Source organism: Zingiber officinale, chromosome 7B, assembly GCF_018446385.1.
Source record: "Zingiber officinale cultivar Zhangliang chromosome 7B, Zo_v1.1, whole genome shotgun sequence".
Lineage (NCBI taxonomy): Eukaryota > Viridiplantae > Streptophyta > Magnoliopsida > Zingiberales > Zingiberaceae > Zingiber > Zingiber officinale.
Genome location: NC_055999.1, coordinates 1,805,662 through 1,832,175, shown reverse-complemented (window position 1 = coordinate 1,832,175; position 26,514 = coordinate 1,805,662). Strand labels below are relative to the sequence as shown.

General features: G+C 38.6%; 3 protein-coding genes across 4 annotated transcripts; 1 reads left to right on the top strand and 2 right to left on the bottom strand.

The window, feature by feature from the left end:
- Positions 1-6,410: 6,410 nt before the first annotated feature.
- Positions 6,411-8,829, bottom strand: LOC122004986 (reticulon-like protein B12). Its single transcript, XM_042559872.1, has 4 exons — positions 8,601-8,829; positions 8,056-8,236; positions 7,054-7,265; positions 6,411-6,687 (listed from the first exon to the last, which is right to left on the bottom strand). Exons 1-4 carry the CDS (start codon positions 8,692-8,694, stop codon positions 6,500-6,502), a joined length of 675 nt encoding a protein of 224 aa, XP_042415806.1. The 5' UTR covers positions 8,695-8,829; the 3' UTR covers positions 6,411-6,499.
- Positions 8,830-9,308: 479 nt separating this feature from the next.
- On the top strand, positions 9,309-10,559 carry LOC122007391 (transcription factor MYB98-like). Its single transcript, XM_042563259.1, has 3 exons — positions 9,309-9,604; positions 9,712-9,838; positions 9,927-10,559. Exons 1-3 carry the CDS (start codon positions 9,309-9,311, stop codon positions 10,557-10,559), a joined length of 1,056 nt encoding a protein of 351 aa, XP_042419193.1.
- A 1,601-nt stretch (positions 10,560-12,160) lies between these two features.
- LOC122004985 (RNA polymerase II C-terminal domain phosphatase-like 2) lies at positions 12,161-26,425 on the bottom strand. Of its 2 annotated transcripts, XM_042559871.1 has the most exons (12): positions 25,856-26,417; positions 25,270-25,740; positions 24,376-24,586; positions 23,754-23,911; positions 23,550-23,620; positions 23,325-23,430; positions 23,150-23,239; positions 17,661-17,721; positions 16,423-16,553; positions 16,291-16,344; positions 15,623-15,719; positions 12,161-12,830 (listed from the first exon to the last, which is right to left on the bottom strand). In XM_042559871.1, the coding sequence occupies exons 1-12, from the start codon at positions 26,147-26,149 to the stop codon at positions 12,694-12,696; spliced, it is 1,881 nt and encodes a 626-aa protein (XP_042415805.1). In that variant the 5' UTR covers positions 26,150-26,417; the 3' UTR covers positions 12,161-12,693. The 2 variants fall into 2 exon arrangements, with proteins under 2 accessions (XP_042415805.1, XP_042415804.1); XM_042559870.1 differs by lacking the exons at positions 12,161-12,830; positions 15,623-15,719; positions 16,291-16,344; positions 16,423-16,553; positions 17,661-17,721 and adding exons at positions 17,784-18,561; positions 18,650-19,475 and having other exon boundaries at positions 25,856-26,425.
- Between the last annotated feature and the right edge of the window lie 89 nt (positions 26,426-26,514).

Genomic DNA, 26,514 nt, shown 5'->3' with positions numbered 1-26,514 from the left:
AGAAAAAAGAGAAGAAAGTAATAAAAAATTAAAGATAATGAAAATTTTAGAGTAATTGATATAGTGTATAGTAAAAAGTGATTGTCTAAATTTAATAAAGTGAACTATTTACCCTAAATTTTAGATATAGTGATAGAAAAACTGATATGGTTATTCTTAAATATATAAAATTATAAAATTATCCTGCTTCTTTAAAATTAAATTAAATTAATAAAATTATTATTAATGATTTTAATAGATGAAAATATATATAATAAATAAATATAATTTATCTATAATTTTTAAATTATATATATATATATATATATATATATATACATAATTGTTATCCTACATATTGTTACGGACCAACTGTCATGTCATATTATTTTATTATTTTAATACAATATTTTCTCTTTCTTAATATTTTTTCTTCTTCTTCGTTCACGCTATAACGAAGCCACGCTCACCAAGCCTCGTCGTCGCTGGCCACCCGCCGTTGCTGCCTGCCCACCGCCGAGCTGAGAGGAAGTCTCGGCGGCGAGGGGATCTAGTCATGTCGGAATCTGGTGGCGATCTCGCGGGAATCTGGCGCGATCACGTTCGGTCGTGACGCGTCCGAAATCCAATCGTGATTGCGCCAGATTTCGGACACGATCGCAACCAGAATCCTGCGCGATCGCGGTCGTGATCACGTCGGATTCTGACCGCGATCACGCCGGATTCCGGTCGCGATCGCACCGGATTTCGACCGCGATCGGGCTGGATTCCGGTCGCGATCGTGTCTGGAATCTAGCGCGATCGCTGCCGGATTCCGGACGCTTCACGACCAAACGCGATCGCGCCAGATTCCGACGAGATCACGGTCGGATTCTGGCGCGATCGTGGCCGGAATCCGGCACAACTAGATCCCCTCACCACCGAAACTTCCTCTCAGCTCGACGGTGGGCAGGCGCGCGACAGCCGGAATCCATGCCGTGATCCCCGACGGGTTCACCTCCTGGGATATAGTGTGGGTGGGTACAGGCGGCCGGAGGCCGCTGGCAATGGCCAGATGGCCGGCGGCGGGGCGAGTGGCTAGCGTGCGAGGAGGCGCGGTGAGCGGATGGCCGGCGGGTGAGGAGGTACGGTGAGCAGTGGCGAGAACAAAGAAACACAAGAAAAAATAAAAAATATTAAAAAAAATCAAATTCTGTAGATTGCGGATGAGTCCGCATGTTCAGGTCCGTATTTTAACAAATCTCTCTCTCTCTCTCTCTCTCTCTATATATATATATAGAAATGATATGTTGCGGACAAAGCCCCTGCGGACATGCGTCCTGATCGGTCTGGTGACCGATCAGGAGGTTCCCTGATCGGTCTAGAGACCGATCAGGAGATTCCCTGATCGGTCACCAGACCGATCAGGAGATTCCCTGATCGGTCACCAGACCGATCAGGAAGCATGTCCGTAGCGGTCCGCACGGCCTTTGTCCGCAGCATATCAATTCTCTCTCTCTCTATATATATATATATATATATATATATATAATTCCAATAGAATTTGAAAAAATTTATTTAAAAAAATCTGTTTTAAGTTGGAGATAAAATTAGAATAACTTTATTTTATGATTCCTTCCCCTTCCTTACATCCTGATTTAGGATGTAAAAAATTTGACCTATTCCTATAAGCATGTAAGGCGAAGACTTACCTTTCTCTCCTCTTCCCCTCCTTAACTTACTCCATCCAAATAAGGGTCAATTCTTTCCTTCCCCTTATTTATCCTTCCCTCCGCTTCCCCATCTCCTCCAAACAGAGGCTAAGATTGTTGGGCAAAGCGTGTTGACATAATTTTTGTTGTAATAATGCAAATGCTTATTATCAAGAAAATAGATCATAAAATTTAAATTCTCTAGAAAATTCAAAATGAATGGGGCTTAAATATATCAAGAGTCATAATTCTAAAAAAGGTAGAATTTAGAGTCCGGAAACAAGCAGAGCAATGGCTTCATCCCTATAGGCCCATGACATGCCATTGATCTAGTTGAATTCTATTGGTCTCCATGTGATGCCCAGTTAACTAAAAGTGACAGATTTGCTATATTGGAGAAGGATGAATTCCATGTGAGCACATGTATTGAAAAAAAATTACTCCCATCTTCCCAACGATCGGTCATAAACTGACTCAACTCTGTTCATGAAGACGGACTGAGGGATGCATGAGCGTAACTGCTAACCGATCGAGCTGGACTGCACACAGCTTAACAGTTGGCAACCATCTACTGCAAGCACGCGTGTAATGCTAGTTACCGTCCCCCACTAGACCGAGGGCGGAGGATCTGCATGCGGGACTCCATGGGGAAGGTCACCATAATCTTGTCCACTTCGATCCGCTACACCCGTCCGTGAGCCAGTGCAGTGCAGTCACGTTGTTGCTGCATGCGCGCGACTGGATGCCAGTCTCCAGGCTCAGGCTTTACGATTAACGCAGCAGCTCCGACTGCGATGTGTCACTGTTGCTGATGTTAATCCGGCACGTTCGTACATTAATCTTTTCTCGCCCTCGCCAGTCGCCAAGAGAAGAACAAGCCACGGTCGATCTCAAGCTACTAGTAATTGGCTCTCTCTATATATATGCCCCTCTTCTCCACATATATCTAGCTACATCCTAGCCACTTCTCTTCTCCTATTGTTTGTCTTCTTTTTTTGTTAAGTTCAAGGACTTGGTGCGTGCATGGAATCGACGATTGAGCAACGGTTGCTGTTTGCTGCTGCAGCATCATGGAGATTCACAGGCTCTGGTAAGAGATCTCGGAAGATGTAGGTGAGGGAGCAGTATACTGAGAATCTTGATGATGCTGCATTGGCAAATAATGACTAATTACTAATAGATATACTGAAATTGAGTTGAAGTTGATCTTCTTGATAAGGTATTAATTAGATCATCTCGGCTAAATTAAATTAGCTTTGATTGTAATTAATTGAAGCAACCAATTGCCCATTTATGTCGTCAAGTATTAATTTATTATTCTACTGCTGCATCTCGCAGAAACGTGCAGATTTACATGAGAAGCTTAGCTAGCCAGCACAAGTGTTCGTTTTTCCCGGAGACGAGTACAGAGTCCATAATTGCATGCAGTCTTCAGTGCTTGTGCATGACCTCCTGGAAATCTACCTACTCACGTGTTTTTGTACATTACATATTGAAGCATACATGATTAAATTAGTATAAGCTATTAAGGCATGCTTTTGGACACTAATCTCTCTCTGTTCCTCAATTCCTCATGCTCACTAATCTCTCCCTGAGCAACCTGCCGGAAATCAATGGCCACAAGCTCGACCTTTTCCTCTTTCTATTCTCTTTTTCTTCTATCAATAATGATGCCAAAATTAAAGCAGCGGGGAGCCAGACAACAATAGGTACAATAACACTGTACTATCAGATTCTTCTTGGGATCCGTGCCTTCGTTCAACTGTTCACTCCATTAATCGCCTTTCTCATAACCCGTTCTCCTTTCCCTCTGACCTCTCCTCAACCAAACCCTGACGTTATCCCTTCTACGTTCCTAGGAATTCCAATTCACCGCTGCAGAAAGCTCGGGAGCTCCACCACCAGAGGGGGTGTAATACGGCTTCCAGCCGCAGCTTCTCTGCCATGGAAGAAGAAAGGTGTGAGCTTTCGAAGAGAATAGAAATGAGGCTTTGCCAGGATAATGATCCTAAGCCAATAACCCCTTCGATCTGTCATTCGATCGATTTCTCTTACATGCTGTGGCGGGAGGTGGCGGGAGGCGTCATGGCTGAGTGTAGCCTCCTGGAGTGACAATTCTACTCATCGCAGTAGCATATATATAAATACTCGTGGCAATTTACAGAGAAACATGTAGCTGTTGGTTGCTATTCGGAAAATCTAGAGGTTTCACTGTACAAAAATTTTATACAAAGATCTGAACCTTTTCCTAACTACCATGTATTCTTTTAAATTAAATTTTGGATCGCCTGTGGAACTTAGCACGTTTGATCCAAAACTTAATCTATTTGTTCTTTTAGGTTTTGACTTGGATCTCCTGCGGAACTTAACACGTTCGACCCAAGTCACCTTAAGTTATTAATTCCATTAAATATTAATTTCCATAATTGGTTCCCAGTACTGACGTGGCGAGACACATGACCTTCTTGGATATGGGAGCAACCACCACCGACTAGACAAAACCTTTTATAGAAAGTTAATATTTAATTTCCTAAAATAACTTTAGGTTAACCGAAAGGAACAATCAAATCACAATAAAAAAAAACAAAAGAACACAACATCGAAAAACATATTCGAAATTCTAGAATCGTAAGCCTCTTGCATTTGGTATTATTTTCATAAATAACTAGTATGATGCGGAAAGGAAAAATTACTAGTTATACCTTCTAGAAAGACCTCTTGATCTTCTACCGTATTCCTCTTCTAACCTCGGACGTTGTGTGGGCAACGATCTTCCAAGATGAGAAACCACCAATCACCTTCTTCTCCTCCCTAGCTAGGTTCAGCCAAAACAAAAGAGCTTCACCAAGGAAGAAAAAAAACACCAACCAAGCTCCAAGGGATGCAAACTTTCTCTTCTTCTTCTTCTTCTTCTCCAAGTAGTATCCGGCCACCACAAGAACTCCAAGCAAGAGGGATGTTTCGGCCACCACAAAGAGGAAGAGAGGGAGAAGATGTTGACCGGCCACACCAAGGAATAGGAGAGGGAGAATAATAAAGGTTGTCACCCATGAAGACACCCCTACCCCTTCTTTTATATTCCTTGGCTTTAGCAAATAAGGAAATTTATTTATAATAAAATTTCCTTAACTTTATTTGACAATAATTAATTAAGAAAATTTTAATAAAATTTCTTAATCAACTAATCATGGCCGGCCACCTCAAATAGAAAAATTAGGAGAGTTTCAATCAATAATTAAAACTTCCTTATTTGTCTTTGGAAATTTTAAAAAATAAAATTTCCTTTTAAAATCCCTTCATAGTTTATAAAAAGAAATTTCTATAATTTTAATTTTCTACATGTGAATAATTTTCAAAGAGAAAAAATAAAATATCTTTTCAATCTACAAATAAGGAAAGAAATATAATCTCTTTCTTTTAATATTTTGTAGATTTTTTAAAGAGAGATATTTTAATTTTAATTCTCTGTAATAAATTATATCTTCCACATAATAAAAAATTAAAATTAAAATTCTTTTTTAATTTAATGTGGCAGGCCCCCTCTAGCTTGGGTTCAAGCTAGGGCCGGCCACCCTAAACAATGCTTAGGCCGGCCCCCTTTAGGTGGGTATAGAAGGTGGGTATAAGTGGGTATAGTACTCTATAAATAAGAGGCTACGATAGGGACCGAGAGGAGGAATTGGTTTTGGTCTCCCGATAAAATTAAGCATCCCGTGTTCGCCCCGAACACACAACTTAATTTTATCAATAATAATTCATTCCACTAGAGAACTATTATTGAACTACCGCACCAATCCCAAATTACATTTTTGGGCTCCTTCTTATTATGAGTGTGTTAGTCTCTCTGTATTTAAGATATCGAATGTCCACTAATTAAGTGAGTTACTGACAACTCATTTAATTAATATCTTAGTCCAAGAGTAGTACCACTCAACCTTATCATCATGTCGGACTAAGTCCACCTGCAGGGTTTAACATGACAATCCTTATGAGCTCCTCTTGAGGACATTATCAACCTAGTATCTCTAGGACACAGTTTCCTTCTATAATCAACAACACACACTATAAGTGATACAATTTCCCAATTTATCGAGCTTATTGATTCATCGAACTAAATCTCACCCATTGATAAATTAAAGAAATAAATATCAAACATATGTGTTTGTTATTATATTAGGATTAAGAGCGCACACTTCCATAATAACTGAGGTCTTTGTTCCTTTATAAAGTCAGTATAAAAGAAACGACCTTAAATGGTCCTACTCAATACACTCTAAGTGTACTAGTGTAATTATACAGTTAAGATAAACTGATACCTAATTACACTATGACCTTCTAATGATTTGTTCCTTTCCATTTTGATCGTGAGCTACTGTTTATAATTTATAAGGTACTGATAACATCATCTTCTGCATGTGACACCACATGCTATGCTATCTACAATATAAATTAATTGAACAACTACAAACAAATGTAGATAATTTGACCAAATGTGATTCTTTATTCAAAACAAATGTTTACAAAAGCTTAGGCTTTCAGTATACACTCCAACAGTAGCTCCATACCTGATGCATTTGGAATCCCTGGATCCCAATTCATTCATGGTGCGATCGAAAGACTTTGTAATTTTAGAATGTTCTACTTGATGCAAACAATAGCTTTTGTAGCAAAATTCCCCCGAATGCTATAATTTCCATTCAGAGGTCGAACTGTGTTAGCCCTGTTTTTTCTCTGCAATTGAACCAAGTTCTTTTGCTACACATTTCACTCAAAAATACCTTGATATAATATTTTCAAGAGCATATTGGACAAAATTCCCCAAAGTATAATCACACATCAGCAAGTAAATTCTTCTTTACCAAAATCCACTTCTTAACTTGAATGTAGTAGTTGTTAAACGACTCAATGTACACCCTCTGGTACATCTGCACTTCCATGTGTACTGTCTTCACACATCTATCAACGCCATCTTCATACTTCCCATACAGTGCTGGGACTGTTAAGATGAGTACAACGCCTGTTGGAAGAACAAGGAAATGAATTTAATTCCAATGTTCAAGCTGAATGTTTTTAGAAATTCAACCTCATTAGATTACTTGTAAAATTATATTGCAGGTATTCATTTTGACGAACGAGGAAAACAGGATTGCCTAATTCACTGATACTAAAGTTTTGATTTCAGTAGCAATTTTAAAGCCACATAAACTCTATGTTCATAAAAAAAATGATATGGTTTACTCGAGAATTGGTTTGGGTATTAATCATCTACAATAAAGTCTCTTTTTCCTGATGTTCCTAGAATATTTCCCAGATGAAATTGGAAATTGTGTCAACAGAAAACTGAAATATGATGAATCTAGTAAACATTCTCCAAATAACTTACTTGTGTAACTCAATGTAAGAATATCAGCCAAACGACCAATTGTAGAGGCTAGCAATAAGCACATAGCAATGGAATAGAAAAGTTTGGAATCCTTCCCCCGTGCAATATCATTGAACGCAGAGAAGATTTTGTTTGCATGGAATTGACAAAAATCGGAAGCTTCATGTATCATTTCTTCATTTAGGTACATCTCTGGTATGGGTGGAGGTGGTCTGCATTTGTATCAGTAAATATGTTTAGAAATTTTTTCCAAGACATACTGCAGTAAGGACACAGGAAATGCATTATATTCCTTGCACATTCATATATGAATAAAATGGATGAGTACAGGTTATCTATTTGTTCTTTATAAAAATTCTATGCTCAAATTTCCAAGCTTCATTCAGATGTAAACTCAATCTCAGGATTAGGACACTAAAAAAATGTTGATTACGTTTACAGAAAAAACCTTCATCTCAGGCTTCTTGACCTACCTTTTTAGTTTAACATATTCCTATTTTTTTTCAGACCACAGTTACATGAATTCCATCTTAAACTGAATGAGAATGATTCAGGAGATAAATAAGCTATATATATATATATATATATATATAAGTATATTATTAACATCCCATTTAATGTAGGTTTCTTTTCCAGTTAAGTACTCGTATAAGTTTCTGATATTTGTTTCAAAACTTCCAGAATGCACTGCACTGACTTAATGTTATAGTTCTGTCTTGAAACTTTATGAGAAATTATGTATCAACCTTCCACCAGTCCACCTGGACAACAAAGGATGATATTGGCTATTAACTATTCATGTTTCCAAATTTAGAATTCCTTCACAGACACTTAATAAAACTTTCAGCAATCAGTCAAACAAAATAGATGAATTAATTACAGAACAGAGCCTTGCTACAATACTACAGTGTAAAAGAGCTCGACAAAATAATCTGTGATTAAAAGGTTAAAACATAATTTCACGAAACAAATAAAGTCAAAATGCGAAAGCATGGCATTTACCTGTTGAGAACTTCGGCAGCCTTTGCCCACACGAAAAGGATGGAGATCAAGAGAAGCAGAACATTTGAGACAAGCGACAGAAGGGTATATCCAGCTACCTCAAAGATGATCCAAGACGCAAGTACACCAATGAGAATTCCCACGGTTACATTCTTCTTCCTCCAGAGGATCACATCAGCAACTATCAGGCACAATTACAGTGAGTCACTGATCAGGACACAAGCATTTTTTAATTCCACTCCCAATTCTCATTTTGTTTCTCTCCATGTAACCCTAATCGAAGTAAAAATATCACAACTAGATTCGCCAATAGTAGAAAGAAGGGGGAAAAAATGGATCGGGAAACTAATAAAGGTGCACCAAAATCGATGAGAAAACTTCCATCGAGTAGACTCTCACAGCTGAAGAAATCGCATAACACTCGACGATCGGACTGTCGGAATCGAAGCAAGCGACGTGGGAGATGAAACATCCAAACTCCGACTAACATAGAATCAAGAAAGAGAATTGGAAAAAAAAAAAAATTGCATTCTCGGTGGACATACTCATTCCGCCGCCGAGGATCCGGTGAAGGGATCGCTGCTTGCCCGAGGACGGCGGAGAGGATTCCTGCGCGGATTGATCTTGGACGGCGATCATCTCTTGTTCCGTTCGAGGGCTGGGAATGGGAAGTGAGGAGAGGGTAAAGCGGTAGGTGGAACCGCCGATTAAGGTGGCGGCTCGCTTTTTCAGCAGGCGGAAAAAGACGAAGGCCAGCTAATGGTCCTCCTCCCCACTTCCCCTCTTCAATAATTTATTTTTATTTTTATAAAATACCTCTTAAAATATTTAAAATTATTAAAACATCCTTCAAATAAATTAATTATTTTTATTTTTTTTATTTAAAAAAAATGAGACTTTTCAAATCCATAACATATATGTCAGGTATTAATCTTCCCATTTAATGATCATTAACAACTAAGACCAATTTAAGGACATGCGATTACACACTTTCCTTGTAAATCCTCCCATCGCTGCGCAGCGAACTCAGAATTTACAAGTCACCGCAGTCAACAACGAGACGAGCACAATAACAGGAGACGAAACGTTTCAGGAGAAGCAGCTCTGCAGCCGTCCGATCTGGTCAGATCAACGGCCGTGTGCAATTACACAACTAATAAATAGTCGTAATTATTATATTCATAAAGGCCGTCACCTCGCCCCTTTCCTTCCCATCTCTCATTTTCCAGTCTCTTCGTCTTCTTCAATTAGTCATGGAGGAGGAGGGTGAGAAGAATAGCGCCGATCTCAATCCCTATTGCTCTCTCTGGCAACCGCCTCCCTTTGTGATCCCAAATACTGCCTTCTTGAGTGCATTTGTGCCTGAAGGAATTTTGCTAGACGATGGGGATTTTGTTGCAGAGTCGATTAAGGTGATCAAAAGTGAGGATGATTGCTGCGGAGAGAGCAGGCCGGCGAGAAATACCTCGTCGAATTCCTGTAATGGCAGTGCCCCTGCAGCTTCGGCAAATGCGATTGTCAAAGGCCAATGGACAGCGGAGGAAGATTGGTATTCTCTTCACTTAATTTGCGTGCGTGCGTGCATGCATGAATTATGTGTTGTGGACTCGTGATGAAGGTTGCTCTGTTTCTATTCACCTCTGTTTTCGTTCGCAGCATGTTAGTTAGATTGGTGAAGCAACACGGCGTGAGGAAATGGTCTCAGATTGCTAAGAACTTGGCTGGAAGGATCGGGAAGCAGTGCAGAGAAAGATGGCACAATCATCTACGACCGGACATCAAGGTCTCCAATTGATTCGAGTATCAATCTTAATCGAAATTAAAATTGTATTGACGATCGAATTTGTGGTTTACAAAATGTATATGATTAGAAGGATACGTGGACAGAGGAGGAGGAGAGGCTGATGGTGCAAGCGCACGTGAGGTACGGCAACCGATGGGCCGAGATCGCGAAGCACATCCCTGGCCGCTCAGAGAACTCCATCAAAAACCACTGGAACGCCACGAAGCGCCGGCTCAACGCCAAGCGAAGGAGAAAAGGATCAAAAGCGTCTGCCGCCAAGGCCGCCGCTGCCTGCAGCGGCGTCCTTCAAGACTACATCCGCACCAAATTACTCGATCACTCGCAAGTAGCCGGCACGGTGATGCATGGCTCCGCGAGAGGGGATATGGAGGGATCCGTGTTCCCTGATGTTTTCCGCGATCCGACATTCGATAGCTTTCCGAGCATCCTCGACGATGACTTGATCCGATGCACGCTGATGCCTGATCACGCGTCGCCTGATGCAGCGTTTTACCGAGCCTTGGAAAGTGGTTCCGGCAGTCACCATCATCCGGACGGAGCCGCGGCAAATGACGTGAATTATATCGAGACGATGGATGGTTACAGTCCTGGCGGTTCTAAGAGAGATCTGGATCTGGTGGAGATGTTGACGCTGCAGTTCTCTTCTCAGAGTAGCAGCGGCAACAGTGCTACTGCGTTACTGAGCGCTAACAGATCATAATTGCTTAGTGTACGTTTGATTAATTAGTGGAATTAACGGTTAAATTAGAACGATGGGATTAAAAAGAAAAAGAAAAATACAAGTGTGGAGTTTCTTGCGTGCATGTAGATATGGTTTACTTGGTCAGACAAGACGTGGATGTGCGTGTTCTGATTAAGAGTTTGGACGAGAGGACAAAAACAGTTAGAGGGTTTACTCGTCGTACGTCCTGCTTTCAATTGTAATGTTTTGTCTGGTCTTCCGCGCCAGAATTGTGATTCCTATGAATATGATATTAAACGTGAACTAGGGTTTCTATATCTAAGACTAAGCATGCATGAACAGCATGGTGTGATCTCTTTAAGATGATATTGTTTAATTAAAGAAAATTTAGATAGAATAATGGAGGAATGGAATAGGAAATGAGAGAAGTCCTATATATTGGAAAGTAAGTTGAACAACAAATATTACAGTTAGATGTTCGGTATATATATTACTCTTCCTCAACATGATGAAAAATGCCTTTTAGATACAGCCGTCTTACTTGGGAAGACAGTACATATATAGGGATTAAAATACTTTCGTTTTTCTAGTTTTTCTTGTTTTTTTCTCTCCCTTTTTTAGGCAAAATACCGATCAATCTCGATAATCAACATTGTATCTAAATAATCCAACGAGAATTACAGAATATTGCAAAAAATTAAAAAAATTAAATTCAATGTGTATAGTTCCATTTCTTATATCTATTAAATTGTAGCGAGCAGACTTCCAAAAGCTAGAGTCAGGTTTACGATCGACCTACGTTGTCTTCGTCATCCACCGATTATCTTGATGTTCAATTAGCGCAAATTGAAAATTAAAAGGTGGCGAATTATGGAAAAGAACGCAATTAAAGGATGTTAACATCCGATAAATTAAAAGAGTAACCGAAAGTCGACGGGATTAATTAAAGGAGGTATGTGCAGTAAATATGTTATCGCGTAACTGCAGTGCATGGGTTCATGAAAATTTTTTCTTGAGGTCTGCTTTGAGAATAACTATGGATGCATAATATGTAAGGAGATACGAAAGCTACAATTAATTTTTTAAAAATAAAATATTGATGCTGGTCTGGGATTTAAGTTTATGGAAGTAGGATTTAGAATCCTGTTTCTACAACGATCGATGTGAAGTGATGGAACGCATGCTGATGCCTGATGCATCACCTGGAGTTGCAATTCACCTGATATTGCATCAACTGGAGTTGCACAAGTCATCGAGATGGATGGTTACGATTCTGGTGGCTCCAAAAGAGATTTGGATCCGGTAGAGATGTTGACGCTGCAATTCTGTTCCTCGTATTGTAGGAGTACCAACAACACAGTTCTGCTTTACACAAGCGCCAGACGCCAGTAATCATAGCAAATAAGTAAAAGGGCAAGAATTACAACCGTGGCGTTGCATGCAGACATGCATGTAAAATGTGGTCTGGTAGCTTCAGCGCCAGAGTTAGTGATTTATAGGAAAAGAAACTTAGAACTACTGCTGTGATCAGGTGAAGCGTCACTGCGTCAGGTCTACGTAATTAGTTTTGTTTCTTTGATCACTGTTGGCAATTATGAACTTGATAGACTGTTAAACAAGTTTGAACACAAATATCATTCCAATGAGGAAATCAAACTTTTATACATAACCGGAAATTTTTCTTACCTAAGAACAGGAGTATTTTTTTGTCAGAATGTACAAAAACTCTGATAGGACTTTTGATTGACATGCTGAAATTAGCCTGTGTGTGGAGCCTACCAAGTGGATAAAATTTACAGTCAAAGTGTTCTTTGAAATAAACTCACAGGTATATAGATGATGTTCACCAGCCAGTGATCAAAAAAATAACTCCTCAGAGGTAATGGCCAGACCGCATCTCTCAAGGACTTTGAAATATATTATGCTTTAGTTTCCCAAATGGATCAACTCCAAGAGAGCTAAGTGGATATGGTCCTCCAGGCTATAAAAACTTGCACCATATCATCATTGCCTGAACATTCTTGCACTAGATAACAAGAATTTTGCGTCAAAACCACCAGTGGGCATCTTGTGAAAATCTGTTGTACTAAAAATGTTAAACTACTGAATCTAAAAGCAAAAGGTTCGTATTCTGTGTTGCACTGGCAGCAAGTCAGTTCTCTTTCTTATCTGAATTATCCTGAGAGTTGCAATTCTCTTTTAAGAAGCCATTCTCATTCCCAAGCAAATTCTTATTAATGTCAGTTCCCATGCCGTCAGTGAGAGGTCCAATAAATGATACATAATCTCCTATGTAGTCACCAACGGGGAAAAAAACAATGAAAAAGGTTAGGAGTTCTCTGAAATAATAAAATGCAGCAACGGCACTAAAGTAATTAATGGTTGCATGTATTTCAATCACATGAGGTAGTAGCTAAGTAGTATTGCAGGCAATTGAATTGTATATTTAAATCTACAGACATACACGTACAAGACAAGTGATAAGAATTTAATAATTCTGAATTTCTGATATCATGTTTTCAGCAATACCAATTGGCACACGTGGTTGTGTATTTTGCAAGCAGATGGATGTAAAAGTACTAGAACCAAACACTGAAATACTACAAGTAAATCTGGTCCAACTATTACTATTTTATTTCAGTGATTTAATTCCATAGAAAAATACAACTGTAACTTGTCTTTATAACCAAAACTGAGCTTAAAACATAATGAACCAAGGCAAGGTGACACTGGGCAAGGGAATCCATCTAGACAGTTTCAAAACCCCTATATAATAGGAAATAATTGAGGAAGACTGAAATTTACTTCAAGCCATGAAAACTCTTAGAAACCTACATGAACATGGTCTAGTCCTATTCACACTCGATGATGGGAATCCTACCTCATCACCCCAGCAGATGCACATATTACCCTTTGGGAACTGTGGCACAGAAATAGAAGTTGCAAAATTAATTAAGAGACCCATGGGCATGCACTCATTCCTAACCTACTTCATTTTGAATCAACTTGTACTCACATAAATCATAATAATGTGAGCAACACTAGCCCATACCTTATTGATTATAGTTAGCTCTAAATATCATAAGTTGAGATCTAATCATAATAATGTGAGCAAGATGATATGTAGCTTTAAATATTATAAGTTGAGTAGATCTCAGTTAGAACAAGATAGCGGTAAAAAAGCATATATAATATTGTCTTAACTTTCCTTTTAAGTAATAAACAAAATCCTTTTCTAACTGTAGAATCTAATGTCATGCCAATCCATGTATGACTTAGGCCCTCAGTTGAAAATTGTGCCTGCTTATATTCACACAAACAACAAGCAAAAATTAACCAACTGAAGGTGACAACAAAAGACTTTGCTTAATCTTGTTTATTGTAACGACCCGACCCATTTGGCGACCCTCGGGTCGTCGACCGTGTCGTTACTCACTAGGACTTTCCACCCCTAGCCAATGGATTTTTGCCTCCCCAGGATTCGAACTCGAGACCTCCAGGCTTAAGTACTAGAGTTTATGAATCCTGATAGCCAAGTGAGCGCCTCACTTGGGCTACCAGGATTCATAAACTCTAGTACTTAAGCCTGGCCAGGGGTGGAAAGTCCTAGTGAGTAACGACACGGCCGACGGTCGTCGACCGTCGGTCGTGTCGTTACTCACTAGGACTTTCCACCCCTGGCTAGTGGATTTTTGCCTCCCAGGATTCGAACTCCAGACCTCCAGGCTTAAGTACTAGAGTTTATGAATCCTGGTAGCAAGTAAGCGGCCTACTAGACAAATGAATGGTTGTGAAATGGACCAAGCAACAAGTTCAAAATAAACAAGACATCAAGTGGGCAATCAAAGTACAACAGATACTTTGAGAGTTTAAATACTCGATAAAATTAGCAAGCAAGGCGTCTCCTAAAATAGTGGTTATAGGTGGTGATGTGGTGGAAATATACTACCTCTATTTGCCCCATGAATTCAATAGTCATGCTAAGTTGGCAGTCAAAGTCAAGGAGGGTCAGTCAGACCCAAGAGAAACCCAGTTCGACCTCTGTGGAACCCAAGGAACTCGATTCGAGCAATTTGCACCTACCCCGACTTCTCCTCTCCGAACTTCGCACCCTCCATTGATAACCGACTCCTCTGTCTCAGAACCGACCTCCCACGAAGGTCGGCTTGGACTTCTCTGTGAATCCCGACCTCCCATAAAACTCGGGCAGGCAACCCAGAGATATTTGCTCGGATTGCCCCAAGGAGCCTCAGTCCGAGCTAACGTCTCAGCTCATCTCAAGATACCTTTACTCCTGTAACCACTCCAATTCAGCTCAGGCACTTCTCAACACGCTCGCTCCTACCCACTCTTTTCTAACTTGGTCTTCCGACCTTTCAACTTGGCCATACATCGCCGACTCCTCTGATCAGCTCTACACTGCCAACTCCTCAGCTTGGACACATGATGCTGACCTCTCCCCCTGACTCGGCCGGAGACCTCCCGCCAGCAGCTAGCTCGACTCCCTTTTTCACCCCACTTCCGACGTGGCCTATTGAAAATGCGGGGAACAGGGAGAACATGGGACCACGTGGCTCCCCCATGTCCATTGTTAGCAAGAACATCGGAGATAATGGGGGTCGCGTGGCCACCTCCCTTGGAAACGTAGGCAACAAGGGCACACATTGAGGAGAACATGGACTTCAATAACTCTTTAAGTTCGCCCGCTCTAGCGGGCACAGGTATGTGCACACGGGCCTTTGAACTTGCAAACCTTTCTTCATTTTCTCTAACACACGCATATCTTCGACTCAAGCGTCAGAGTGGCTTCGCCGGGACACCCCAACATCATTCTAACCTCTTTCTCTTTGACCCTCAGGTCCGCCTGTCTCCCTCGTTGGCATTCCCTCAAGAGTCGTATAGCCCACCTAAGTTTATTGATCATCCACTGTGTTTAGGCCAGACCAGGTGGTATCTCCAATTAATTACCACTCGACATCCAGAAAATTTAATAAATAAAGAGAGAAAATAGTTGAAGCACAAAAGTGCAAGACTAATTCACTAACATATTTCATATGTGTTATGTGGAAAGTGGTTCTTACTTTCCAGATTACGAAGTGCATTCTCAGCAGCTTGTGATTGAGCTTCTTTCATTGTCCTTCCCATCCCTGTTCCAATTCTTTCGCTACTAAATAAAACCTATAACAAGCATCACAAATCAAACTAATATAAGGATTAAAGTATGCATCCTACTTGACTAAAATAGAAAAATTTAAAAAAAAGACAGCTCAGTGCACGAAGCTCTCGCCGTGCAGGCCTCGAGGAAGGATCCATTATACACCGCCTTACTCTGCTTTTTGCAAGAGGCCGTTTCTAAGATTTGAACCCGTGACCTTTAGATCACAAAGCAACAACTTTACCGTTGCGCCAAGGCTCCCCTTCGACTAAAATTGAAAAATTGAACTAATTAAAAAGACAAATTGAATTAACTAAAAGAAAAAGGGCATCTGTTACAATCTCCAATTAAAATTGAGAAGAAAAAATAGGTGTTTTATTCAAGCCACAAGCTTCACAAACCCATATGCATAAACAGTGTTTCATCAATCAATGGCAAGCTCTATCCGATAAAAGGATATCAAAATGACAAAGAAAAATGATAGCACAGAGTTTTACATCATCCCTGTAAAGTGACAAGTGAATCTGATGTTGACTGAGTAAAATATCCTGCACTAAAAATGTTTATGTAACAGGATGAGAAAATAATACTCACCTCAACAGAATGTGGCAAATCCTTCGTAATTCCGTTAGTGAACTCGAACTCAATCTATTCATTAAACCAGTGCAGAATAATAATTATCATAAAAGTCAAAATGCTCTACAGATCATACAATGAAATAACTACCTTTGAGTCACATCGTCTGCCAATCTCTTGCAGTACAGACACAAAGACTGAAGAGACAAGTAAGTTTGACTGTCCTTCCACATTCAATTTTTTGTTGCTTGCAGAAGGTATATTTACTGGCATCTCATCATCTATATCAGAAATAAATCAAGTGAAAAGAAAGAAAGAAACACATCATATCTCAGAGGGGTCGTCATACTGTAGTAGTATTTCATATAGCTTTACAATTCAATGCAAACTTATAAAGACATTTAATTATTTATCCATTCAATATATTCAGATTGGAGATAATTTATTAAATAAAAGGTGTTCTTCATGCATGCTAATAAATATGAATCATCCTTGAACAGGGACCCAACAAATATTTTGATGGAAAGAATTTCTTTAGCATCCTATATTTAGCATTTGAGAAAACAAGGAAATAGAAAAGAGTGAAAAAAAAATTATGGGAGTAAAATATGAAGAGACTGTAGTTAGGGTAAGCAAAAATTCGGTTAAACCAAACAAACGGACCGAATTTTAAAATTCGGTTTGATTTATTCAGAAATTCATTTTTTTCCTAAAAAAATCAGTTAATTCAGTTTGGTTTTGGTTTTAAAATTTCATACTTGATTAAACCAAATAAACTGAATTTTTAATCCAAACTGAATTTTTTAGACCAAAATCGAATTTATGTAAAAAAAACCATTTTTTTTTTAAAAAAAATGGGTTAATTTAGTTAATTCGGTTTTCGACCGAATTAACCGATATTTTATCAGTTCGATTTGTTTGGTTTTTTTAAAAAAATTCAGTCAGTTCGATTTGTTTGAAAAAAAAAATCGATTTGGTTCTATTAATTCAGTTTAGTTCGATTTTAACCGAATATTTACCCCTACTTGAAGTTAGGCAATTGCAAGAATTTCACAGCAATAAAACAGAAAAGTTATGCTATTATGAAAAATATCTGCAAATCTAGAGAACCCTATACTTTACACTTGAATAAACAAATATCCAAATTCAGATCTTAACCAGGGATAATCATACTCTTACCCCCTAAGCATCTTTCCTTTTCAACTTTTTCCTTGGACCACTATTTAGTCATATCTTGGTTGTCTCAACCATTGTACGCATATTAATGAATGCAAAGGTAGCATAGTGACTGATATAAATAATCTCTGGTGTGAAATCTCATTTGAAAAAGTATAAATCTTGATGAGCATTCATTTAAAAACAAGGAAATTAAAACATAGATAAGTTACCTGTAGAAGAGCGATTCGACTGTGTTTGAGGTTTTGCTTGTCGTTCATCAATTGGATATGCCTAAATCAGAAAATTTTGAGTTTTGAATATCTTGCTCAATAGGGACATATAACAAGAATGTTCGAATCCACAATCACTTAGCCACCTAGTAACAATACAAGTAATAATTTCCTGCATGAGATATCTTAGGACAACCATCAGTTCCAAGCACATGGTACATTGTGCAACTGTGTTCGAAGCGCTAAACCTCAAATTTTAATTAGGGTTATCATGGATTAGAGGAGTTAGTCAAGGATTAATGATGGAATTGGAGATTGAATCAATTCATTCAATGCTGAATAGTTATGTTTAGGGGCTAATTTTGTCTTAATTAGACTTGTCAGTGGTTTCAATTAAGGTTTGTTAGGCTCTGAGATTGTGCTTAGGATTATTTGGGCGAAAGTTGGGTTCAAGGTGGGCTCGAATCTGAGTGAAACTGGTTGTGATTGAGAAAACCAAGATTAAACCCAAGATAAATCATTGTCACGTGTAGGAAGTTAATTGATCGTCTCTTTTAGCACGTTTGCTATTTGTTTCGATATTGAGTATGCCGTTGGATATATTTAGTGCGTAGATACCATTGCATAACATTCCAGTCCCATAAAGAACATCATTTAACATTATGTAGCAATAATTGCTAATAAAAGTTAGATAAAAACCTTTTCTATTTAAGTAAGAAATAGAAATAATATTTTTATTAAAGAAACATAATAATAATTATCCAATTCTAAGACTAGTCCAGTCCACTAGGGAGTTTCAACAAATAAGTTCCTATGGCTATAGCTGCAACCTTTGCTCCATTACCAACTCGCAAATTTACTTCTCCCTTCCTTTGACCAGTCTTCTACTATTCCTTAGCTCCTGTACGTCATTACATATATGTGAGACACACCTTATATTCAATACCCAAGTGTTTAAAGAAATTGTATGACAATCATTATGAAGATACCTGAAGCAGATGGGGCATCAGATGTCGTCTTCTTCTTCAATGACTCAAGATAAATCTTACAGTTTCTTTTCCAGTGTCCCATCTCGCCACAATGGTGACATGAGCCCTTTGGTGCCAATTCTCCTTTTTTAGGCTTTTTCTTCCCTTTAGCTTGAGTTTTTAACTTCCTCTTAGAACCTTTCTTTGAGGAATCAAACAACATTACAACTTTCGGTTCCTTCTTAACTGATAGCTCCACTATCTTAAGCATGTTGATCAACTCAGGAATTGTGGATTCAATTTGATTTATCCGATAGTTCATCACAAATTGTGAATAGCTATTGGACAAACTATGAAGAATTAAGCCAATACTTAACTCATGATCCATTGCAAATCCAAGCGATCTCAACCGCTCAATATAGCCATTCATCTTTAGTACAAATTGCACTGCAGATGAACCCTCCTGCATCTTTGAGCCAAAGAGGAGCTTGGAGACTTCGAACCGTTCGATTCTCGCTTGCTCATCGAACAACTCACGAAGATGATAAACAATCGTATAAGCATCCATATGCTCATGTTGTTTTTGTAGTTCAGGAGACATCGAGGCTAGCATGATGCAGCTTGCAAGTTCAGAATCAATCATATGCTTCTGATAAGCCAACAATTGGTCAGAAGTTGCATCATCAGCCAGACTCGTAGGAAGAGGCCCTTCGAGGACATAGGCAATCTTCTCAACCTTGAGAACAATTCTCAGGTTTCGAAACCAATCTAAAAAGTTTTGCCCAGTCAACTTGTTTGTGTCCAAAATTGAATGCAAATTTAAAGAAGACATTCTGATTCTTTTAACCTGGAAATACAAAATTGAGCACACATAAGAGAGATGAATTATATATGTAATGCAAACTATTTATACAAAATGAAATCTCACTTGCTTATCGAATTTAGGAATTCTTACTTTGAATTAGGAAGATGGTATCTTTTCTCCAAGTGGATGATATCCACTATAGATAAGAACAACCTTGGAGAGTCCAATAAGCCATTCTTAGTTCTAGGGTATCGATTATACCAATTATATATCGCATATATATAACTATCACATTATGATATTTGTATAAACATCATGTTGTTAACTCATTAACACATATACATTGCATGCATATCACCCAACTTCACCTCTATCCGCATTAACCTTGGAGAGAGTCCAACAAGTCATTCTTAGTTTTAGGGTATCGATTATACCAATTATATATCACATATATATAACTATCATATTATGATATTTGAATAACATCAAGTTGTTAACTCATTAACACATATACATCGTATGCATATCACCCAACTTCACCCATATCCATATTAACCTTGGAGAGAGTCCAACAAATCAATTCATTAAGTTAAAACCGACCCATTAATCATGAGATTATATCTCAATGGTCTAAACATGTCTAATTCCAAGTAGGGGCGGGAGAGAGTCCAACAACCCAAGCTTAAAAATTAAACTCTAATTCTAACCATATTAACGAGAAATGTAAACTTTAAAATTAAATAAGGAATTTATTACTTATTTGGTCTCGTCAATTACATGCAAAATAGATAAACTATCTACATGCATACATGGCATGATCATGTCAAAAATATCATGACATAAATCATGGCATGCATTCATGGCATATATCACGGCATAAAATATGACATCAATCATAGCATTAATCATGGCATAATTGTTATAAATTAATTAGGAAATCAAATATTATAAATGATTTAGTTTCCTTAAACCAAAATCTCATTATTAGATTAGGAAACAATTTCCAAATCTAATCTAATATTTTATTAGGAACCAATTTCCAAAATTATAAGTCCCTAATTAAATTAGGAAATAATTTCAAAATTGGAACTCCTAACAAATTAGGAAAGACATCCAAGATTGGATTTCCTAACAAATTAGGAAATGTTTTTCGAAAATTGAAAATTTCCTAACACGCCATGAAACTATTTCCAAAATTGGATTTTCTAACAAATTAAGAAATAAATTCCAAAATTGAAAATTTTATATCGGATTAGGAAACAATTTCCGTATCCGAATTTTCCTAAAATTTCCATAAATAAAATTACAATAGTCTACAACCTGAAAAACTAGCTCTATGATCTATGTCGAAACACAAGTGGCTCGACACACATTTTAAATTTTGTTTCCTAAACATGCAGCGGAAGAATAATAATTTCCTAAATTATTACAACACACATCACACATACAACCACAGGGCATACGTGCGTCCGACATAATTATAGAAAATTGATTCGTTAGAAACATACCTATTGGAAGACGTGAAGCAGAAACGACATTAACGAGCAAGCCTAACTAGACTTGCCTCTACTCGTATCCACACCGAAATATCTTCGAGACGACTTTACTAAGTCACGAGTCATGTCTCCGCTTCGATACTAGTAGAAAAAGGAAGACGAAAATGATCCGACAGAGGGACCACACCTTGACTTCCGGTGGCACAAAGCAACCCGACAATACCAATCGAAGTGAACAACAACAATGAAGCCGCTGTTCGTGGTCGTAACTCACTGTTATCGTCAGTATAACCAGCGACAGGGACTCTGGAGGACCGGTGGAGGAAGTGTAAAGCCAATAGCCAAGCCTTGCGGCACGGCAAGGGATGGCGGGGCTCTTTCGGGAGGGGCGGTGTTCGGACAAAGGGCTGCTGGCGATCATCAGATGTCCATCAGCAGGGGTTGTAGTCGGGGAGGCCAGCGACAGCAGGAGCACCGACGCCAAGCAACGATAAGCTCCCTTGGGTCGGCGGCAAGAGAAGAGGGAGAGAGAATCAAAAACCTAACAATTAGGTTTTAATTCAATCGTTGTTATTTTCTCTCTAATCTATATCAATATATAGATCTTCTGTCGGGTTTGAAGATATCCGTTAGCATTAAATTTGGTTCAAGACCAAACCATCTTGGTTCAAAACAAAACTCTTTTGTTTTAAACCAAACCATTTTGTTTTACAATTAAACCAAAAAAGGTCCAATTCGTCTTCAAAAACTTGGCTCATCCGCGCTTCCTTTCCAACAAACATCTTTCCATATTTGCCTCAATCTCTCTCAATCTGAGAATCCAGTTCTCAAACTCGTTTTATGTCTTTCGGATAAACTCATAGTGCGTGTAACCTTAAAAGTTCCCGATTATATTGGTCATTCATAATTAACCATTAATTACAAATAGATATAACACCTAATAGTATATCCTGACCCCAATTAACCGCACAGCTGATTCTAGAATCCCTTCCGAATCCCATCAGCAGCTACAGTTATTCGTGTGTCTGTTCCTTTTACTCATCTTATACCCACTTGGTTTAATACATGGTCTATCAGCCCCCACTAGGTTGATTACGTTACACCTAGCCCAAGTAGTAGTTCTTTGTCATGCGGATTCAAATTCCTCAAACACATTGTTCAAGAGGACGATCCTCTTGGCGTGTTCTGCTTTGGCCAAAGACTTACGAGTAATAATCCTAACAAATGGTTATAGAGTATACATCTCCTTATCAAAGAAGTGGTAAATCCTTGGTGGACTATTCAAATATCTTCAGACATCTTAACTTATACCCAATCATCCCAGGGTCAACCTCAAAGGGAGATGCTTGCTTAAGATGTCAAAGCATATGTTTTCATTACCAAGATGACTTGAATACCTGAAGTCGAAGGAAACTTGTACTTAAGCTGCAATGAGATCTTCATAGACATGTATAAAACCACATGAAGTCTCATAGCAGATCACATCTAATGAACTAGTTACCCTTAACCAGCATCCATACGCTAACTTTCAACATCCCAATGTTTCCAGCCAGTAAAGATCGGATGCTTGAATAAACCAAGGAGTATAACATATGTTAATCTTACAAAATTGATGATCTCTAGTCTCATCAATTCATCGACTAAGGAATATTTCAATATATACATAATTACCCATAAAGAGACACCCACTAATTGTGATCCAATAACAATTTCTCTCATGCTATGCATTGTATTGTGGACTTTATTAATTGAGTTTAAGATTCAATCACAATTTCTCTCATGCTATGCATTGTATTGTGAACTTCATTAATTGAGTTTAAGATCCAATCAAATAGATAGAGAATGCACACTCAAATAGTGATTTATTTATCCAATAAATAGTACATTATCTACGGCGATTTCCCTCTCAAATAAGGATAGTTGTGCATGAATGAATTGTGAACTTGATTTATAGCTAAAAGTTGTTGTCCTGCTTTTAAAAAAGGTTAAATTTATAAATTAAGAGACGAAATTGGGAGGGGGATGTAAAACCTTATAGATCAATAAGGAGCTACAATATGAATAAGGATAACTAGGGAAATTTTCCTAACTTTAAATGTTATCATATGGAATGATCATATTGGTTATAAAATCTGGAAGACTAAATACCACAAAAGTGACAGACTATCTAAAAAGCAGACTATAGTAAAGACAAAAAAAGTTAGAGAATAGATAAGGTACCGGTTGATTCAATCTATGTTCTGTTTCCAAACCAGTCATTCCCTCAACAATAGGAGCTTCTCTATTGTTGTTTTGTAAGTTATTAGCATCCTGAGAGTCCATCCAACAACCAGTATCAGGTATGCAAAACTCCCAATCTATTACTGCAAAATACAATAAACTCAGAAACAAATACCTCAGAGATTAAATAGTAGCTCACATCAGGAGCACCAGGTAGCTCAACTATCTCATTCTCATAATTCAGTTCAAATATCTTCTGAAGAAGATTTTCATCAAATTCTCTGTCATTGACAAAAAAAAATGATGGCGGGGTTAAATAGTTTCCAGTACCTGAAATTGGTATCCTATGTTTTGTGTAGCAGATAAAAGGAAAGAAAGCAAATTCATCACGTTTACTTACTTGAAAAAGCCACCTCGAACATTGCATGCAACATTTCTTGCAACACATAATACTGGAACTGCATTGGCCATCTGCACAGAGTATTTTGTAGTAAATATGTAAATTTTTTCATGTGTAGGGAACAACTATGCATTGAGTTTAGCAAATAAGATAGGGAACACTCTGCTGTGAGCATAGAGAATAAGATAGATATAAGCAAAAAACCTCAGCTTGAGGAGCATAATATGGAGTATATGCTGGGACAACATGAACACGAGGCTGATCCTTGTCATCCCAAACCTGCAATCGGTCATCAATCACCATAGCCATTCTAGGATGGCACACTTTATCCTGGAAAACATGTTGCAATGATTTCTTCGAACCTAGCAAGTATAAACAAATGCACGATTTGTTTGAATAAGGACAATTTAGTTGAGAATAACATATTCAAACCGCACATATATTGAATTAAATGCTGGAGAATAGTGCAAAATCACAGAATTTACTTGGGTAAATCAGCATTAATATTTGATTTTGGGGCCAAATTCCTGTCATGCACTAAATTTCAAAATTGAGACTCTAATCTTTAGTGACATTAAAATTGGACATCTACTTTGTGCTTTGGATTATTGATTAAAGAAAAAGTTTGCATGAAAGAGAATTAATCAGAAAAACAAAGTCTAGCAGTAGAAGAACTTTCTATATAGAAATTTGCTAAATGCAAATGCAAAGACAGGTAAAGTATGAGATTGACAAACAAGAATGGAAAATATGTTTCTGTATGCTATCATCACATATGAATCCATCATCATCATCATCATTATCTTTATCTGCAAGGAATTCGTGCCTGATTTTGCGCATACTATGCGATCCATAAGTTGTTTTGCATTGATCAAATAAGAGTCTGGATCAAGAAGCCTCCAGATCTCCAGAGCATAGTCCCTTTCAGCCATTGTACAGACAAAAACTTCAAATCTTCGTCGTCCTTTTGCAGTTAGGTAGCTCCTTAGATCCTCCCATGCAGGCCTTAGCCTTACAAAAACACTAGTATCACGGTTCTGTAGAAGGAAGTATTTGATCAATTATGTTACAAAATGGCTGCATTGACTTTTGGATAATTACAATGCTAGTCTACATTCTAAGAATGTGAAAAAAAAAACATGCACATGTAGAAATCAAATGACATTTACAAGTAATGAAAAAACATGTGCACAAAGAGGGGGAAAAACCATCAAGCTAGAGGGAGACATCCTACTTCCCCTTAATAGTATTTACAAGTACTAAAAAATTTTTGACTAAACATTCATAATTCGCAACTCAAAAGGTATATAATTCTCCATGATGTCTGAGCATCAACAAAAAGGATCAAAGAGTACAAAAAGAATGTTAAACATCCACACAATCAATGAAATCGTTTTAGGGAAAATATATCATACTGAGTAGAGAAAAGAACTTGGAAACATTGTAAGACTGGCTATTATCCACATGCAATGAGGTAGGTGTTCTTAGCGATTAGTATGGAAAATAAAGGTCAACCCACTCCCATGACATTAATTAAAATGATCTGAAGTACTATATACCAGTATGGAAAATAAAGAACTTCCAGGAAACGGGGCACACTAATATAATAATATTGTTTCATTGTTCTAAAAGTTTGATAAATCACTGTGAAACATTCAACGAGCTAGTAACAAAGGAGCAACGCAGCTATTATAAAACAAGAAAATGCACAAAAGTAAACCTCAGGATTGATCCGAGTCAAGACAATGTTCCTTTCAGGCATTCGTATGACAGGCCGAGTAATTCTCTCCTGAACACCAGGTATTGATGGAACTTCCTCATTCTGAGCGGTAATGGATCTCCGATTGTCGGTAACAGTATCCATCTCTATATACTGCTTCAAGAGATCTTTGTCCTCAACATATCGCTTCAGTTCAGCTGACATTCCTGAAATCCTAATAGGGTCTTTTTCACCATCTATCTTTCGAGAGAGGGCCTCAATTCTATCCTCAAATGACCTCATGGTGTTGGCAACTATGAGCGTCTCATCTAGATCAAATACAATGGCAAGACACCGCAAGTTGAGCATGCCCAAACAGGATGCATATAACCCGGCCTGAACCGAACAGCACCAAAAGCAGGATACCTTCTCCACCTTGCTCGGCATTGCCACCAGATGCAGCTCTTCGTTACCATTGACCACGACGGCACTCTGCAAAAGTAGGCAATGGGAGTTTAATAAGCCGAATATGACCAAAAGAAATCATCTGCTCGAGAGAGCGCAAACAAAAACAACGAGTGAGAAGGGAAAACACGCACGCACGCACCCTGAATTCGTTGAAGCAGGAGAGGTAGAGGTGATGGAGTGGATGTTCAGCGATCGACTTGGCTTGGATCTTGCAGCGGACGAAGAAAGGGTTGATGGTTTGGAGGACGGAGAGGGGAGGGCATCGCTCGCTGGGAGGCGAGAGGTGATCGATGCGAATCTCGTTGCCGCTGGGGAAAGGCAAGGGTTGGACCTTGCCGCCGCTACTGTTGGTCGTCGGAAAAGCTTCCGCATCTCCGAGGAAAACATCCCCGTGGTACACCTTGCAGCTAATCCCCACCCGACGACTCGTCATCGCGCCGATGGCGATCACCGAGCGAGCTCAGGCGGACGGATCGGAAGCGGTACGAGAACGCGTTATCGATGGGCAAATCACTGAGAGAAAAAGTAAACTAGGGTTTGCTCGCGGCAGCGTTCTGTGCCGCCCGCCGACCCAACGCAACGCGGATTTTATGCCGCCGATCGATTGTTTCGGGTGTTCTCTGTTAGATGATTTGGGCCGACGAAACGACGCCTTCCTTCTTCTACGGTGCTTCTTTATTGCAAATAAATTTTAAAAAAAACGTTTGTCGATAAGTTCTCTACTCAAATTACATGAGATTCTTGCATTCAAAACAAAACAAATATTAATGAGAAGTTTTAGGATATCCATTAACAATA

Bases quoted from the DNA above. Each gene is read 5' to 3' on its own strand.
- LOC122007391 (XM_042563259.1), top strand. From the start codon at position 9,309: ATGGAGGAGGAGGGTGAGAAGAATAGCGCCGATCTCAATCCCTATTGC. The intron at 9,605-9,711 runs GTATTCTCTTCA...TTTCGTTCGCAG, and splicing joins TGGACAGCGGAGGAAGATTG to CATGTTAGTTAGATTGGTGA. The intron at 9,839-9,926 runs GTCTCCAATTGA...GTATATGATTAG, and splicing joins ATCTACGACCGGACATCAAG to AAGGATACGTGGACAGAGGA.
- LOC122004986 (XM_042559872.1), bottom strand. From the start codon at position 8,694: ATGATCGCCGTCCAAGATCAATCCGCGCAGGAATCCTCTCCGCCGTCC. The intron at 8,237-8,600 runs GTATGTCCACCG...TGTGCCTGATAG, and splicing joins GATCCTCGGCGGCGGAATGA to TTGCTGATGTGATCCTCTGG. The intron at 7,266-8,055 runs GTAAATGCCATG...ATACAAATGCAG, and splicing joins GCTGCCGAAGTTCTCAACAG to ACCACCTCCACCCATACCAG.
- LOC122004985 (XM_042559870.1), bottom strand. From the start codon at position 26,149: ATGACGAGTCGTCGGGTGGGGATTAGCTGCAAGGTGTACCACGGGGAT. The intron at 23,621-23,753 runs GTTTTTTGCTTA...TACTCTGTGCAG, and splicing joins ATTATGCTCCTCAAGCTGAG to ATGGCCAATGCAGTTCCAGT. The intron at 19,476-23,149 runs GTACCTTATCTA...TTGTATTTCCAG, and splicing joins AACATAGATTGAATCAACCG to GTTAAAAGAATCAGAATGTC.